The sequence below is a fragment of the Bombus vancouverensis genome, chromosome 4, assembly GCF_051014615.1.
Source record: "Bombus vancouverensis nearcticus chromosome 4, iyBomVanc1_principal, whole genome shotgun sequence".
Classification (NCBI taxonomy): domain Eukaryota; kingdom Metazoa; phylum Arthropoda; class Insecta; order Hymenoptera; family Apidae; genus Bombus; species Bombus vancouverensis.
This window is the reverse complement of record NC_134914.1, coordinates 13,063,641-13,079,412: the sequence shown is the minus strand read 5'-3', so window position 1 is coordinate 13,079,412 and position 15,772 is coordinate 13,063,641. Positions and strand designations below refer to the sequence as shown.

Below are 15,772 nucleotides of genomic sequence, written 5' to 3'. Positions count from 1 at the left end.
ATATATATGTCGGAGATGAAAGGACATCGGAGCCTTTCTTTTGGAATGTTTGGGAAGGTCCCCAATACTTTAGTCCAGACTTTTTATTATAGCTGTACTTAAATAATAAAACTGAGAAATAGGTATTTATGATTTAATCCGAGTATGGGAGTCCAAGACTTGGGCTTGGGCTCGAAGTAACATAACGGGTCGCTAAACGTAGCCGCGATCACGGGAAGGACATGTACCTAACAGAGGTATGGGGTAATTACATAGCTCTCCTTAAAAACAAAGATTGACCCGAGGGGTACAGTGAGGTACGGAAAGCAGTCCACTTGGACTGAGTTTCAGTCAGATAAGTTCTATTTGCACTGGGGACACGAAGTACGTTGAGACACACCCGAATCGTGGATCGGTAAGTTGAGTTCGACTTAGGCTGTGACAGAAATCGCATTCATCATCCCGTTGACCGTGGATTCGTTATCGAACCTAAATTCATTTTCATCAACATCTCGATTATCTCATCACCGCTATTACTTGTTAAACTGTAGTAATTACATTTGTATCAGTAAGATATCATCTATAGTACATTACAACGATGGCCAATTCACAGGAAGATTCATTATACGCCCCTAACTCTAATGATAATCCGACATATATAACAAAATGTGTAGTTTCATTCATTATTCCTTTTAAAAATCCTCCAATTTTTTCACAATGCGACTCGAAAACATAAAGTTATGTTTGGCATGTCTGATAGATGATACAATTATTAAAAAAACTATAAATGGCTAATTTCAATTCTATTCCATAATATTTAAGAATGATGCTTTATTGATATTTAAGAATGTTAAAGAATGAAGTTTAAAAGTCGTTCGAGACAAGGTCGTTAACCAGCCCAGTATCTTCATCCTCATCTTTGTCTTCTTGAATTCGATAAATCGATAGAATATTATATATAGCATTCGGAAACGTGGCTGCAGGACCAAGTACGTGTAAACGTATGTCACACTTTTCCAGCATATATTTCCACTTTAATTCGGTACGTTGAGGAAGTATCATTCCCTAAAAAGATTTACAAAAGGATAGTTATATTGAAATCTAATTATCGTATAATAATATAATTTTATAATTTTAAATATAATTTAACAAACCTGAAACTCATTAGCTGTGCAACCAAGAACACGTTCAGCCGCATCTCCGGACAATCGACAGCCAATAAGATAACCTGTGTTATCTTTTAGATTGACTTTTAAATTGAGGCTTATCGTGTTTAGAGGCACGCGAGTTCCATTGCCTGATGGACATTCGAGATTCATACACGAATCCCGATTATCATCAATGACTTTCTTACATAAGGCGCTAAGAGAGACAAGGAATTGTAAAGCTACTATGTTAAAAAATATTGATTACTGAGGGAAAAGAAAATAAATTAACCATCTAATCGATAGTATTCCAGGGCTTAAGGTCTCCACATTTATATCCATTACATATGCCTTTAAAATCGTAGCGAATTGAACCCTTTCTCCTTGTTTCGGTTTTTTATTCAGTTTTTCAGAAATTTCTCTTATGGTCATTACATTTGTGATTGTATCAGCTGTGGAAATGGATTTTGGGTAATATTAATTCAAGCTTTGTATACAATTACAGGTACATGAAACGATACAAATCACATGTAAATGAACAAATTTATAGGATGTGAATAATTGTTCTTACGATTTGGTGTAGCGAAATTTCCAGACATAATATCATTATCATAACACTGCACCGTGTTTCTTATGGCTGTGCATTGCGGTATATCAGGATTCTCGGTGATCATTGTTTTTCTAGCTGTGAATATACATACATATAGGTGATATTATATGGAAACTTTCCCTGCTACTTTGACTTTTTGAATTACAACCTATAGATAAAAGAGTTTTTTTCTTGAAATTATCGTACGCGATACGAGCATCCACGAGGAGAAGCACACTACGTTTTGGTTCCCATAACGCAGCTCTTTCGATCCATTCATTTTCCCAAAGTATTAAAGACGCTACTTTGTCCGTTGATCCGTCTACTGCCTCAAAGTTACGAAACTTTATACTCTTTCCGTCGCGTGTTACTGCGTTTCGAATATCACTGACCTATCAAATATGAAATTTACATTATCCTTCAATTAAGAAAATAATATAGAAATTTAAATCTCAAAATATATTTTCTATCTGGATTATTAGAATTAAATATATTTGTGTTGCAAAAATTATGCAAAGGAAAGGAAATTTCTTTGTAGCAGATATAAATATAAAATGAAAATTTCATCGATATCCTCCGATGATTTCTAAATTTAAAGCATACAAAAGTAACAGCTACTATGGTGTCGACATATTGATCGCGTAGCGCTTCCAAGTTTTCAAAAATGCTTTTCAGAGTTCGCAGGCCAGTCAGCTTCTTAATCGGGAGCATCAGCAAAGGTTCATATTCTGCGCGTGTTGGTGCGTCATGAATTTGCACTAGCGAGTTGCCCTCGTTCACCGTTAGACTGCACGAGCTGGACACCCACGGTACAAACGCCTCGTTCCTGTCCTCTGAACGCCGCTCCAACACTTTTGGATTTATAACTTCCACTGTAAGTTAGATTTAAATATGTATAACTTAATTGAATATACATAAATTGACTAACTAAAAAAAAGAGAGTGGTGGAAGATTATAAAAATAGAAATAGATAGGGGAGGAAACAGTTATTTTGTGGCATAAGGATTTATTTAGTTTAAATTTGAATTCAAACTTAAATATTCAAAATTAGATTCAAATTCGAATATTTAAATTTAAAAAATCCAAATATTCTTTACATTCAAATTCAAATATTCAAATTCAAGTTCAAGGACAAATACAAGATAAGTGCAAATTCAAGTACAAGTACAAGCTCAAGCTCAAGCTCAAGCTCAGGCTCAAGCAACATTGCAAATACAAATGTTGTGCAAGTAATGTATCATTAATCATTAATTCTTCACAAACCTACGCTCCCAATATGAAAAATGGAAGTTAATCTTCTAACAAATAGGGTACTGCCCCATACAGTTACATTTATAGAATCTTCTTTTGAATCGCGTAACGTAAACGTCCATACACCTCGATCACCGTTGTTAACTAAAATTAAAATTTTATTAATCTATCCATACATAAATCGCAAAAGTACTCTCCACGCAAATTTGTTGAGTTTGTTTTTCTAAACTCAATTTAAGTAAAAAATAAAATTCATACATCTCGTACGTGTAGCATCGATCGTTTTCATGTTAAAACTGTTTACAATTATGCCAATTACAAACGCATTTTGCATTCCAGGACGCAAAGATTTTAATGCATGTTTACACACGCCCGACATTATTGATGTTTTTAATTGTGATAATAACTTTATTAAATTGAAACCTTTCTTTGTTCTTAACACTTTGCTTCTGAAACAAACGTAAAATAATTTTTGGCGCTGTTGTTACCAACTATATTTAAATTCAAAATATCAATTAATTGAAAATCGAATCTAACCTAATTATTATCTACTTAATCTAGTTATTTATCTCTCTAGTGTATAATTATCTATTTTAGAAAACAGAATATTTTTTATTAGAATTATTAACGTAAATTATAATATTTAAATATTATTTATTAGAAGAAAAATTATTAGCTAATTACAACAAGGCAGATTTCAAAACATCATTATGAACTAGGCTTAAAATAGATTATGTTCGAACGTTGGCAATCCTGTTGGCGATGATACTTGATTCACTTTCATTGACTTTAGTGACGTCGAATCGGCAGAGTGGGAGGTGATTTTTCCTGCGAAGTTCATGATTTAAGACATTTTTGAAACTGTTACGTGTCAGGATTCATCGAAAACCATGGCTGACAACGAACAGAAAGCGTTACAATTAATAGCCGAGGCCGAGAAGAAGCTAGCATCTTCCAAGAGCTTCCTGGGTTCTCTATTTGGGTACGTTTACTACATCGATTTACTTGAACTCGTCCGCCACTAAATTTCCAATCTCGATTCGCATTATTTATTTACTTCGATTTACAATAAAGATGAACATTATGCCTTTCTTCTTTACAAAAACATTGTTCTTTTATGACACATTTCTTTCGATTGTTCAATAAATCGTTCATTTCTATGCATTTGCATGTGTATATCACTATGCGTAGCAATCTCACTGCCGATATAGTGTGTCAAAACTAAATTATGGTGCAGCATAAGAAATATTAAAATCATGAAAGCATGTAATTTTTGCACGTTGTTTTACTCTGATGTGTCTATTTTCTTTATTTTTATCTTTTATTTTATTTTTTATTGTCTTTGTACTTTTAATATGTAACAATATTTGTTACTAGATGACTCATGGTGCAATAATTATGTCTTGTATACAAGGTGAAATCGAGTAATTTTGAGATACAAATAAATTTCATTGATATTAAATTTTAATTGTTGAGACGTTTAATATTCTCATTATAGTGGATCATCGAAGGTTGAAGAAGCTGTAGAATGTTACCAACGTGCTGCAAACTTGTTCAAGATGGCAAAGAATTGGAGTTCAGCAGGGAGTACATTCTATGAAGCAGCAGAATTGCATGCCAAGGCTGGTAGTCGTCACGATGCAGCTACCAATTATGTAGATGCTGCTAATTCCTTCAAGAAATCTGATATAAATGGTACAGTGATAATAACTTTCAACGCTTGCATCTATAACCAAGGAGTATGAAATCCAATAATAAATTGATTGCATATATTTATAGAGGCAATTAGTTGCCTGTTAAAGGCTATTGAAATTTACACCGACATGGGTCGGTTCACGATGGCAGCCAAGCATCATCAAAGTATAGCTGAGATGTATGAAAGCGAAGCCATGGATCTTGAGAGAGCAGTTCATCATTATGAGCAAGCCGCTGACTACTTTCGTGGAGAGGAGAGCAATTCCTCTGCCAATAAATGTCTTTTGAAAGTTGCACAGTATGCTGCTCAGCTTGAAAATTATGAAAAGGCTATACAAATTTATGAACAGGTAATGTTCCTCTAATAATAATCGGAATTGTGATAAAAAAAGAAGGGATTATAAAGCTTTGTTTTATTTTATTCTACAGGTTGCATCTGCATCTTTAGAAAGTTCTCTGTTAAAATACAGTGCGAAGGAATACTTTTTCCGGGCGGCACTGTGTCACTTGTGCGTTGATACATTGAACGCGCAACACGCGATTGAACGTTATCAGGAACAATATCCTGCATTCCAGGATTCTAGAGAGTACAAATTGATAAAGGTACGAAATATATTCTGTTATTTATACTCTGTTAAGTAAATATCATAAAATCTTCCTTGTTTAAAAGAAACTCGATATTATACTCTGATATGGTAGATGTTTTAATCTTTATTTCAGACACTAATAGAACACATCGAAGACGAAAACCTCGAAGGTTTTACAGAAGCGGTAAAGGAATACGATTCAATTTCGCGATTGGATCAATGGTACACGACAGTATTATTACGTATTAAAAAGCAAGTTGACGTTAATCCAAATCTACGCTGATCGGTTGTTCCTACTTTGCGCTATTTCCTGTCGATGATATTATTAATCCAACTCTATATGTATTCTTTTTTAAATCATATCCTGCTTTCAGTGGAACTTGTAAAGTAGTTTCGTTTTTATATCCAAATATATTTTTCATAACATCTCCTTGCTCTCTTGGCAACTGTTACATGTTTCATCACTTAAGTTATCACGTTACTAATAGAATATTGTCATGAAAAGAGTATAAACGAAAAAGAGAAAGTGAACTTCAAATATTCTATGGACATTAATAGTTCATTTACGATGCCGATATACAAGGCATACAATTAAATATATAAATACATAGTATCGGAACTTTGTTGGCATTATCATACCTATAAATACATAAATAGCTTGCCAAAAAGTCACAGCTTGTACAACTTCATTTTACCGCCTGCGATTGCGATGAATTATTAGGACGAAAACGATTGTTTTCCATGAGTTTAGTCGTTTTAGTAGAATAATGTGGTGCAGTTTTATATATATATATAATATTTTTGAGCGGTTATTGATATTTATTATTAGTAATTTGGAATAATTATTAACAATAACAAATAAGATTTTGTAGTTACAAAAAAAAGTTATAACTTATGTTTCGCCTGGAATTGTTAAAACAAAACGATAGATTGTCAGTTGTTATCTTTACACTGCCAGAGTGTCAAAATAATGAATATGGTGTGCATATTATCTTCTTATGGATTTAATGTATTTTACGTTAGTATCAAATTTTCTTTTTCTTTCTTGATTTTCGCAGAATTTTATTTAGTCTGATACTTTAAATGTATGTATATAGTATGGTTATGATATTTTAATAATTTTTAAAATGGATGGAACATATAATTCATAATGTTGGAAAATGATCATGACATGCATTTAAGTGTAAATATAGTTGTTTCTTCTCTTTTTTTTCTTTTCTTCCTTTTTGGTTAAGATCGATATTTGTTGGTACTTTCTTATCGTTGAAAACTGATTTTGTCAATGTATATTTGTACTTAGAGATATGTAGATTCGAAATAGCTGGTACTAGTGATTAAAAAAAGCGATTATCATTGTAAAAATTTTTAATTTATTTCACCATTAATTTATTGTTATTTAATCAATTGTACGTCGGGAATTTACTACAGCATTTCATATTTAAAACAAGTTACATATATAAATATTCTATTGTTAAGTAGGAATAGAAAATAAATACTTCTGCATGCACAGAAAGTAACGGAGCGTGCACTTCATAAATATTACTAAAAAAAGAAATGCAACTTTCGATGCACGTAATTAATGCTACATTATCTTTTTCGAATTGTATAAGAAAATTCATTGAATAAAAAAAAATTTATTTATTCTTTGTACACATTTATCTATATATACATACATATATATATATATATTAGTTTAACAGTTGTAATTATTAATCGATAGATAATGAATAACATATTCATATGATCATGATATGTTTCTCTAAAATCTGAGAGTTAATTAATGGCGCCCAGATTTTCTATTATATTCTACGTATTGTAATATTAAACTGCGTATATTAGATGCGTTCTTTCGAAAACTCTAAAAGTAAATACAACTAAACTTAAGCAAGTCATTTCATCCAATGTGTTCGTAAGAAATTTATAAAATTTAATTACAGCTATGCGTGATTGACATGGTGATGAGAAAAAGTATGTTTATGCGTTCTTTATCTTTTTGTTCGCGAAATATCATTAAAAATTTACTTCGTTACTTTACTTAATTTACTTAAGTCGTATAGCGGAAAGAATTAGCGTGTACGTATGTATGGTGTGAGTACTCTGGATACGTATACCCCTCTTGAAAAAAACAGAAATTAAGTTTTTTTCGTGCATGAGGAAATTTATTTATATATACATATACGTACGTCCGTTATTGTATATTTAGTTTATGTATTTATGATTAAAATGGAATTATGTTACGATATTCGAAGCTCTTCTCGTAATTTGATTTACACTATTGCGTTTGTAAACTGATGACCGCATTGTTAAAGACCTAATAACAATTATATTAACAGCACCACATGATAGAATTTTTTAGTGGCAATATTAACATGCTTGAGAAGTTATAACCCCGTAACAAATAATAAAAAACGATATCATACCCTACAAAAAAATATTTAGTAATCAAATACCATTTTTAAGTGTCTTAAACAATATTCCATAAAATGATCGAGCATTATATGCAACTTTAACGACAGGCGGAATGTTAGTAAAATAGACAATATAATAGAGTTCTATGTGTCATTCAGAAAATTCCACGAAATTAATTGTTCGAAGCATGTGTAGATTTCTTTTTATATAAAAATTTGCAAAGTGCGTAGTGAATATCAGTGAGCAAATAAAGTTGTAGTTTGTCTTCATATTGTATTACATATAGTTGATCGCATATTACGATAGATTTACTTTGTAAATAAAAATAATTGAATACAAATTCGTAGTTGCTGTCTGTATCATGAATTGTTGTATCTTCACTTTATAAGTTACAATAAAACAAATTAAAAGTACCGAAGTTCCTTTTAAAAGCGAAATTTAATAATTAAAGTCGGATATTAAATAGAATATATAGTGACTCGTGAAAGTACATATTTGAATATTTATTATAAAAGATTTAAATCTCTAATCACTAAAAGATTTCTTTAAAAGAAATTAACATTTAACATAAAACAGTTTAGATATGTATATATATTCTATATGTTATATAAAACAGTTTGAAATTTCATTACTACGATAAGATATGACTTGTAATTATACATATTGGTCAAATTTCAAAACAATCTGAAATTATAGTTTTTATATACGTTTTCAAATTAATTTCATATTTGACCAATATGATGATGATAGCGAAGTCACTGTTACTAATACATATTCAAAATATTTCATATAAGACACAAGATATATTCATAAAATATTAATACAAATATTCAAATATTTTCGAGAACAAATGTAGTAGCCCTTAAAATGTTTAGCACATAATACGATTGATTCTTATAAAAATTGATATTCTAAACAAATATTTTCAAAATATTTCAAACCTTAATAATAACTACCAAAAATTAATTAGAAAATAGGTTTTAAGATCAGAACAATCTACTATGATTCGAAAATTATAATAACCTTCAAAAAATGCAACGAAAATTTCGACCAATAGGAAGCAAGTATCATAGGAAGCTAGCATTCTCATTGGAAGAAAATATTTCGACATAATATGCACACATACATCTCGCGTGTCAAGAATGCGGTCACTGAACTTGTAGGCTTTAATATTTAAATATCGATTAAAAACAATTTCAACCTCAAGGTGTATTCTGAGCAATCGAATAAAAAGCTAAATAAAGAAAACTTAACAAGTATCCGATCGTACTCGTACCAACTCTCAAATATTTAATTTCAATTTTATTTTTTTTTCTTCGTTTTGCACACAATTCTTGTTTGAAAGGCAGTACTTCACGTGCGGATGTTCGAAGCTTGCTCATCCTAACAGATGTGTTCCGAGCATAGTTCTTGACTTCTCGGTTTTCATTGCAAATTTTTCCTCTGGTCAGTCTCGATTCTACAACAAAACACGGAAACAAAATTAATTTGTTTCTGTTACGGATAATCGAGCCCCGGATCATCGAACCTAGCAAGAGTATCTTGCTTATAAATACACGTTCATCCTCGGACAGGTGAGCGATCTACTTTTCGCAACACCATTCCATCGAAAATTTCATCTTCTTCACCTGTTGTAAATTTCTCCACAAATTTAACCTATGCCTTTCGTATTGCTGTTTTTTCCCTTGGGATACGCTTGATTACGCGAATTAAATCACATCGCAGGTAATCTTTGGCACATCAGTCACCTATTTTATAGGTTGGATATATATCAGAGTAATCTCGATGAAGAGAAAGTATGTTATAATGATCTATTAAAGAGAAAGGATCGAAGACTGTGCAGTTGAGCTAAAATGCACGATGTCCACGTTTTTTTATAAAGTTCATTGCAGCCAGGAGTTTATATTAACCTCATTTTCCATTATCATTGAACACCTTATGTGCTCGTTTTACTTAAAGATATCTAACAAAATTGATGGCGAAATCTTTAATTTTGTGGAATTTAAGTCCCATCTCATGTGTTGAGAGATTTAACAAATGATCATTTCGGTGTAAATTTTTATGTAATTTTTGTAGATTTGGAAGTATGGACACATTTACAATATTATAACAATTATAACATTATTTCAGAATGGCTCGTGGACAACAAAAGATTCAGTCACAAGCTAAGGCAGCCGAGAAGGCTGCAAAAGTGAAAAAGCAACAAGGACATAGTGCTAATGAACAAAAAAAGGCAGCACAGAAAGCTTTAGTACACGTGTGCATAGTTTGTAAGGTTAGTATGTTATCTATTTTTAATAACCTATATTATAGACTTTAGTGTATTTAAAATTAAAAAATAACACTCTGTTTGTAGGCACAAATGCCAGATCCAAAGACATACAAACAACACTTTGAAAACAAACATCCTAAGAATGACTTACCAGAAGATTTAAAGAATATATGAGAGTGAGATGTTGCGTAAGGATACAGGTTGGGATGGAGCAAGAGCAACAAAAAAATTACTACAAATGACAAAGTGATATAGTTCGACGTTCAACTAATCATTAAATAGTCTCATACAAAAAAATAAATTAAACCTTGTTAGTGTTTAAAATGAACTATTGCACAGTTAACAATTGAATTTTTGTGCACAGCCCAAAATTGTACCATAATTGGTATTCACTTGCAAAAGTAAATTTTCTAGTTTTCTTTCAACGATATTCAGTAATGTTCATCAAACACGTGATTGCTAAGTTTTCACTTGATTGAAACATGTATATTGCTAATAAATAAAGTTAATCGATTTAGCAGAATGATTACGAATGTTCATGCATACTTTAATGTTACAAGCAGTGAAAGATTATTTGTTGCATTGGCTTCTTTAACTTAAAAAAAAATTAACGTGTATGTCTTGCATTCAGAATAGAATAGAATCAAAGAATTAAATGTAAAAGGGAAGATTTTATCTGCGAGAAACAAGAAACTGCCATTTTACAGTGTTTCTGCCAATTAGTCTACCAATAAAAGTATTGTATCTGTAATATGTTTGACACATAACTTTTTCTATGAATGATCATTAAGTTCTCATACATTCAAGCTTAATTTTCATTAAAAACATAAATTATGTTTTACGCAGATAATAATAAGATGGAATTTACTAAATATTAGTTTTTTTACAAAACTAAATTTTAGCATTTAGTACTTAAATTCTTTACTGTTTCATACTGAGAATAATTGATTCAATGGACTCTCCTCTCTACATTGTAGGATTTGTTTTTTGTTTCGTAAATGTTTCTGTCTGGCACTGTATATTTGCTATTATGCACTAAAAAAACAAAAAACATGGCAAAGCACTGCACAATCATCTAGTGTTTAGCAAAGAATCTGTTATTCTCGAGAACTTCCAAATATAATATATTATACCTTTGAAGTATGCTTTTAAAAATTTCTACCAGAATCCCTATTGAAGATTACATATTCGTTTTTCGGTACTGATGAGGTTAACGGAAACTTCTAGCATGCGTTTAATATAGAAATAAGTATGCGAATTATATGTAATTTGTTCTGACAAAATAATTATAGAATTTTACACCACAAATTGTTATTTTGTTCAAAACAATCTACGATCATCCTCACCTGTAAAAAAGATTTATCTTTAAATAATGTTAATTATTTATCGTTTTAGTTAAAGAAATAATTATAAATAAATAATAAAATTGTTCTCAAAATAATGTTGCTGCACCATATTTTGAGGTGCTGTTTCTTTGATGAGGTATCAATAAATAAAACGAAACGCGTGAAAATTTGATAAAATGATGATATGATATCATGTAACAATGACATGAAAACGTAAATAGAAACTTCTATTTTTTACTTTTCTATGAACATTTTGTCGTATCATGATATGTCATAATGATTTATCAATCGTTTCAAGTGAAAGCGGGAAAAATATTGCATCATGCAAGCTCGTGAACACAGGATCATATATATTGTACGCATCCATTATCATCGCTCAGTTGTTCTGTGTGCTTCTATCACAGCGTTCATATCATTAATGCTAATTTCCAATTCGTTTTGTTGTTACTTTTTCATCTTCACTTATTTTTTCACGCTTGAATATCTTTCGTGGTGATCACAATATTTTTATCTTAATCCCATCATCGTCTAGGCAGTAACAAATTGCAGTTTATTTATTCAGAAGGTATAATATGTTTTAATTTCATAAATTTAAATGATATATTGCATGTTCTTTCTTTATTGCATTATAGTGAAGGTAATTTGCGAAATATTCTGTAATATAGTCGAGCAATAGATAATAGATCGAGCAATGTAATTGTTGAAAATAATAATAGGAATCGTATTAATACATAACTCGGTAAAATATTTAGAAAAAATGTAAAGAGATATATGTATAAAACTATGAAATAAGATTGTAAATATTAAAATTTTGTTTAATAAATAGAGAAGTTATAGCAATTCTGAATGATTTATATTTAAATCACGTATTACAGTTATGGTGAATCATTAATTCGTCACATTTTCGTAATAGATTTGCCCTAATTTAATTATAAATAATAGTCGAATTATCTAAACCTTAGATAAGGTTATTGTACGATGTAAGTACGTTACTTTTGGGACGTCTTTTATATCGAAAAAGATATATATATATATACATTTATTTAAAGATGTAAAAATATATGGGATACATATATATATATCATATATTTTACATCTTTAAATTTTCCATAAATGTATAAAAATCATTTCATATCTCTACATTATTTCTGATAATTCTAAATCCAATAATAATAATAATAATAATAATAATAATAATTTGCTACTGTATACTGGAGGGGACGGAAGAAAATTCCAGATTCATATCTGTGTATGATAACTACATTACATTAATAGTAACTTCGCTGTACTAAATATTTTTTACCATGCTGATAACAGTCATCTATAATGTATCTATTCATAACTTCATTCTTTTCATCAATTATAGCTTGTTTCTTTAGATTGTAATATTTTTCTACTGCATATCCTTCAAACTTTCTTTCGTCTTCCACTGTACCTTCATAAAAATCTTTTAAAAACAATAATAGATTAATAGATAATAGATAAAAGTAATGTATCCGTCTGTAGATAAAACGTCTATCTATCAATCAACACCTTCTACGTATGTTTCACAATCGCGAATCAATGACGTAATCCAATAACCAAGTTCAATCTACTATGTTTTATATGAAAACATTTTCAGTGCCTGTGATTGAAAAAATTGAGAAGAGATGGATTCCATATTTCGCACGAGGTCGTTAGGTACAGCTGCCGAAGGTGTTCGAGATCAGTATGCTGACGGGAGAGCAGCTAAAGTATGGGAAGTGTTTATAGGCGACAAAAATCAAAGAACTCAGAATTATCGTGACTTTTTGGTCGGTATGCTGAGAGACAAGGGATGCAAGAAAATTTTGGATGTAGCGTGCGGGACTGGCGTGGACTCGGTGATGCTACTCGAGGAGGGTTTCGAAGTGCTCAGTGTAGACGCTTCGGATAAGATGTTAAAATATGCTTTGAAGGCACGATGGGAACGCAGGAAGGAGGAAGCGTTTGACAATTGGGGTAAATATTGTTTTACCGTGGAATATATGTATATACAGAGTGTTCCATTTATTTCAAATGAATAATATAGAATATTATTCGTCTTGGATTCATTAATATTTTATTTATTTTTGTTGGTATAAAAAATCCTTTAGATTCAGATAAATTGATTCAGAACAACGAATATAGTTATTCGAAAGTAACTTAAAATATTAATGAATGCAAAATAAATCGAACGTACACTAAGTAACATATTATGAATGGAAACGTTTTTTATTTTTTGAATAAGTGAAAATAAATGAAAATTAATTCCTAAAGATTACTTCAGCTTGAGATTAATATTAATGTTTTTATCTGAAACGCAAATCGTTTTTAACGGTAACTAGATAAATTAATAAATTCGATTATAATCCTCAATACCATAAGGTATATATATGTATGTATGTATGTATACTAATATTAGCTAATAATTTATATCGCAATTTATATCGCTCTTTTATAGTAGATTATGAAATTCGTTACTATTATGAAATTATCTAATTAACTGAAATATCAATATTGAATTGTTGTTAGTTTCGCAAAGTTCATGGTTCGACCTAGTGCGTATGCGATTAGCGATTATTCAGGTGAATTTCCTATGTGTATTCGCTGCATACGTCGCGTCAGAAGCAGATCAGAACTATGACTCGTAATTTATATAACGCGACATTTCATAGTTTTCCATCGTCAAGAGAAATACAGAGAAGCAACTATATGATGAAATCATTAACCCAATATATTCCTCTCCTTGTTCGAACGTTTATGTGTACTATAAACCGTTATTGCTTATCACAACAAAGTGCAAAAGATTAATACCTTATCGAAGGTCAATTCTTTCGCATAGCTGTTTTTATTGTTTAACTGTTTTTATTTTCAATTTTTTTGCTGAAGATTATACTGAATTATTGTTGACCCAACCTTTTTACACTATAAGTTATAAGTTAAAAGTCAAGTTGATATTAACATGTCAGCTGTCGTATCTTATATCTTGCAAAATAAGTCATTCTTCGTTTTTTGCAGATATAGATATGATACAATTAATATATAATAGAAGTGATATGCCATGTTTATAAATAAAGGAATTGTTGTATCCAAAAGATTGAGGACCCAATTGACGAATTATATCGAGAATATTTGCTTTTTGTTAATGTAAAATTAAGATTTTGAGTGTTTCTTTTAATTTGAGAGAAGAGTAATAAAATTGAATATCTTGGCAATGTATTAATTCTTTGTTTATTGGTGTTCTGCAGAGATTGAAGAGGCGAACTGGTTGACTTTACCAAAGGATATTCGTCATTTAATAGGAGATGGATTTGATGCAGTAATTTGCTTGGGGAATAGTTTTGCTCACATGCCTGACACTTTTGGAGATCAAAGAGAACAAAGGTAATATTGATATATCTTACTTCGTATTAATGTATTAGTAGATTGCAAGAGTTTTCTTTTCAACTTCGTTATCGACTGTAGGCAAGCATTATTGAATTTTGAACACTGCGTGAAACCCGGTGGCTTGCTGCTGATTGATCACAGAAATTATGATGATATAATTGATACTGGAAATGTACCGGCAAAATGCATATATTACAATGTAAGTATACTTCAGAAACTTCGAGTCTATAAACAAATAAATTTTCGATTTCTTTCAAAAATTATATACAAAATTCCATCTATAGATGCGTCTTAAATACTCTAATGCAAAGCATTCAAATTAAAAATATTCAAATTGAAAATTTGGGCCCTCGAATTCAAACGATTCAATTTTGGCACATGAAATTTTGTAATCTAATATTTATTAGGACCATTTTTTATGGTATTTTAGAGTCAACGCACAACAAACATTAAATCATCGGTACTATTCGTTTCGGGAAAACCAGCGATCGTCACGTTGGATTATATGATAACCTTGGATGAAGGGGAGGAAGAGGAAGAGCAAGTCAGCGAATTCAGACTGTCCTATTATCCACACAGGTTAAATGTGTTCAAGGACATGTTGGACGAAGCGTTCCATTACAGGGCCAAGCACACTATCTACGGCGATTTTAAACCTTTGGAAGAAATAAAGAATCCTGGTTTCTATATCCATGTAATGGAGAAACCAGAATATGCAAATTTAATAAAATCATAATCATTTCAACGAACACAACTTCGTCGTGGAGTTCTAATTTTCAACATGTTTTATTTATTCTCTATTTATTTCGTACATTCCTGGAAATGCTATTTACATTTATTTTGAGCAGCTCAGTCTGATTTAGTTTATCCTCTTGGGAACTCTTGCTCTGTATCATGATTTTTATAATTTATATACTTTTTTGTACATTTTAAGAAACTTTTGCTGTGTTCGTTTTCTTTATATATATAGAGAGAGAGAGAAAGAGGGAGAAAGGAAAAACATATATTATATAATATTAGTTGTAAGTTCACACTGAAAAAAGATGAGCAATAAAAAGAAGTAGAAGGAAAAGTTGTGATTGATTCAAGGATCGATTCGCAAATAGAACAGC

At 30.7% G+C, this 15,772-nt stretch overlaps 4 protein-coding genes across 5 annotated transcripts; 3 read left to right on the top strand and 1 right to left on the bottom strand.

The window, feature by feature from the left end:
• Positions 1–372: 372 nt before the first annotated feature.
• Positions 373–3,405, bottom strand: hdm (meiosis specific with OB domains hold'em). The gene is made up of 8 exons (XM_033333896.2): positions 3,223–3,405; positions 2,977–3,108; positions 2,317–2,585; positions 1,883–2,105; positions 1,696–1,809; positions 1,417–1,576; positions 1,134–1,341; positions 373–1,044 (listed from the first exon to the last, which is right to left on the bottom strand). The coding sequence occupies exons 1-8, from the start codon at positions 3,341–3,343 to the stop codon at positions 844–846; spliced, it is 1,428 nt and encodes a 475-aa protein (XP_033189787.1). The 5' UTR covers positions 3,344–3,405; the 3' UTR covers positions 373–843.
• A 339-nt stretch (positions 3,406–3,744) lies between these two features.
• alphaSnap (Alpha-soluble NSF attachment protein) lies at positions 3,745–7,488 on the top strand. Its single transcript, XM_033333892.2, has 5 exons — positions 3,745–3,946; positions 4,463–4,659; positions 4,744–5,009; positions 5,089–5,262; positions 5,380–7,488. Exons 1-5 carry the CDS (start codon positions 3,855–3,857, stop codon positions 5,527–5,529), a joined length of 879 nt encoding a protein of 292 aa, XP_033189783.1. The 5' UTR covers positions 3,745–3,854; the 3' UTR covers positions 5,530–7,488.
• A 1,493-nt stretch (positions 7,489–8,981) lies between these two features.
• Positions 8,982–10,453, top strand: LOC117156596 (zinc finger protein 706). 2 transcript variants are annotated; one of them, XM_033333769.2, is made up of 3 exons: positions 8,982–9,229; positions 9,786–9,930; positions 10,012–10,453. In XM_033333769.2, exons 2-3 carry the CDS (start codon positions 9,787–9,789, stop codon positions 10,099–10,101), a joined length of 234 nt encoding a protein of 77 aa, XP_033189660.1. In that variant the 5' UTR covers positions 8,982–9,229; position 9,786; the 3' UTR covers positions 10,102–10,453. The 2 variants fall into 2 exon arrangements, with proteins under 2 accessions (XP_033189660.1, XP_033189661.1); XM_033333770.2 differs by lacking the exon at positions 8,982–9,229 and adding an exon at positions 9,246–9,380.
• A 927-nt stretch (positions 10,454–11,380) lies between these two features.
• Positions 11,381–15,732, top strand: Gnmt (Glycine N-methyltransferase). Its single transcript, XM_033333768.2, has 5 exons — positions 11,381–11,838; positions 12,895–13,253; positions 14,522–14,657; positions 14,739–14,859; positions 15,091–15,732. Exons 2-5 carry the CDS (start codon positions 12,923–12,925, stop codon positions 15,394–15,396), a joined length of 894 nt encoding a protein of 297 aa, XP_033189659.1. The 5' UTR covers positions 11,381–11,838; positions 12,895–12,922; the 3' UTR covers positions 15,397–15,732.
• The last annotated feature ends 40 nt before the right edge of the window (positions 15,733–15,772 follow it).

Excerpts from the sequence above, each read along its gene's own strand:
- hdm (XM_033333896.2), bottom strand. The coding sequence starts at position 3,343 with ATGTCGGGCGTGTGTAAACATGCATTAAAATCTTTGCGTCCTGGAATG. Across the intron at positions 3,109-3,222 it reads CGATGCTACACGTACGAGAT|TTAACAACGGTGATCGAGGT; the intron begins GTATGAATTTTA and ends TTTTAATTTTAG. Across the intron at positions 1,342-1,416 it reads GGAATACTATCGATTAGATG|CGCCTTATGTAAGAAAGTCA; the intron begins GTTAATTTATTT and ends TGTCTCTCTTAG.
- alphaSnap (XM_033333892.2), top strand. The coding sequence starts at position 3,855 with ATGGCTGACAACGAACAGAAAGCGTTACAATTAATAGCCGAGGCCGAG. Across the intron at positions 3,947-4,462 it reads TTCCTGGGTTCTCTATTTGG|TGGATCATCGAAGGTTGAAG; the intron begins GTACGTTTACTA and ends TTCTCATTATAG. Across the intron at positions 5,010-5,088 it reads CTATACAAATTTATGAACAG|GTTGCATCTGCATCTTTAGA; the intron begins GTAATGTTCCTC and ends TTTATTCTACAG.
- LOC117156596 (XM_033333769.2), top strand. The coding sequence starts at position 9,787 with ATGGCTCGTGGACAACAAAAGATTCAGTCACAAGCTAAGGCAGCCGAG. Across the intron at positions 9,931-10,011 it reads ACGTGTGCATAGTTTGTAAG|GCACAAATGCCAGATCCAAA; the intron begins GTTAGTATGTTA and ends CTCTGTTTGTAG.
- Gnmt (XM_033333768.2), top strand. The coding sequence starts at position 12,923 with ATGGATTCCATATTTCGCACGAGGTCGTTAGGTACAGCTGCCGAAGGT. Across the intron at positions 13,254-14,521 it reads GGAAGCGTTTGACAATTGGG|AGATTGAAGAGGCGAACTGG; the intron begins GTAAATATTGTT and ends GGTGTTCTGCAG. Across the intron at positions 14,860-15,090 it reads CAAAATGCATATATTACAAT|AGTCAACGCACAACAAACAT; the intron begins GTAAGTATACTT and ends ATGGTATTTTAG.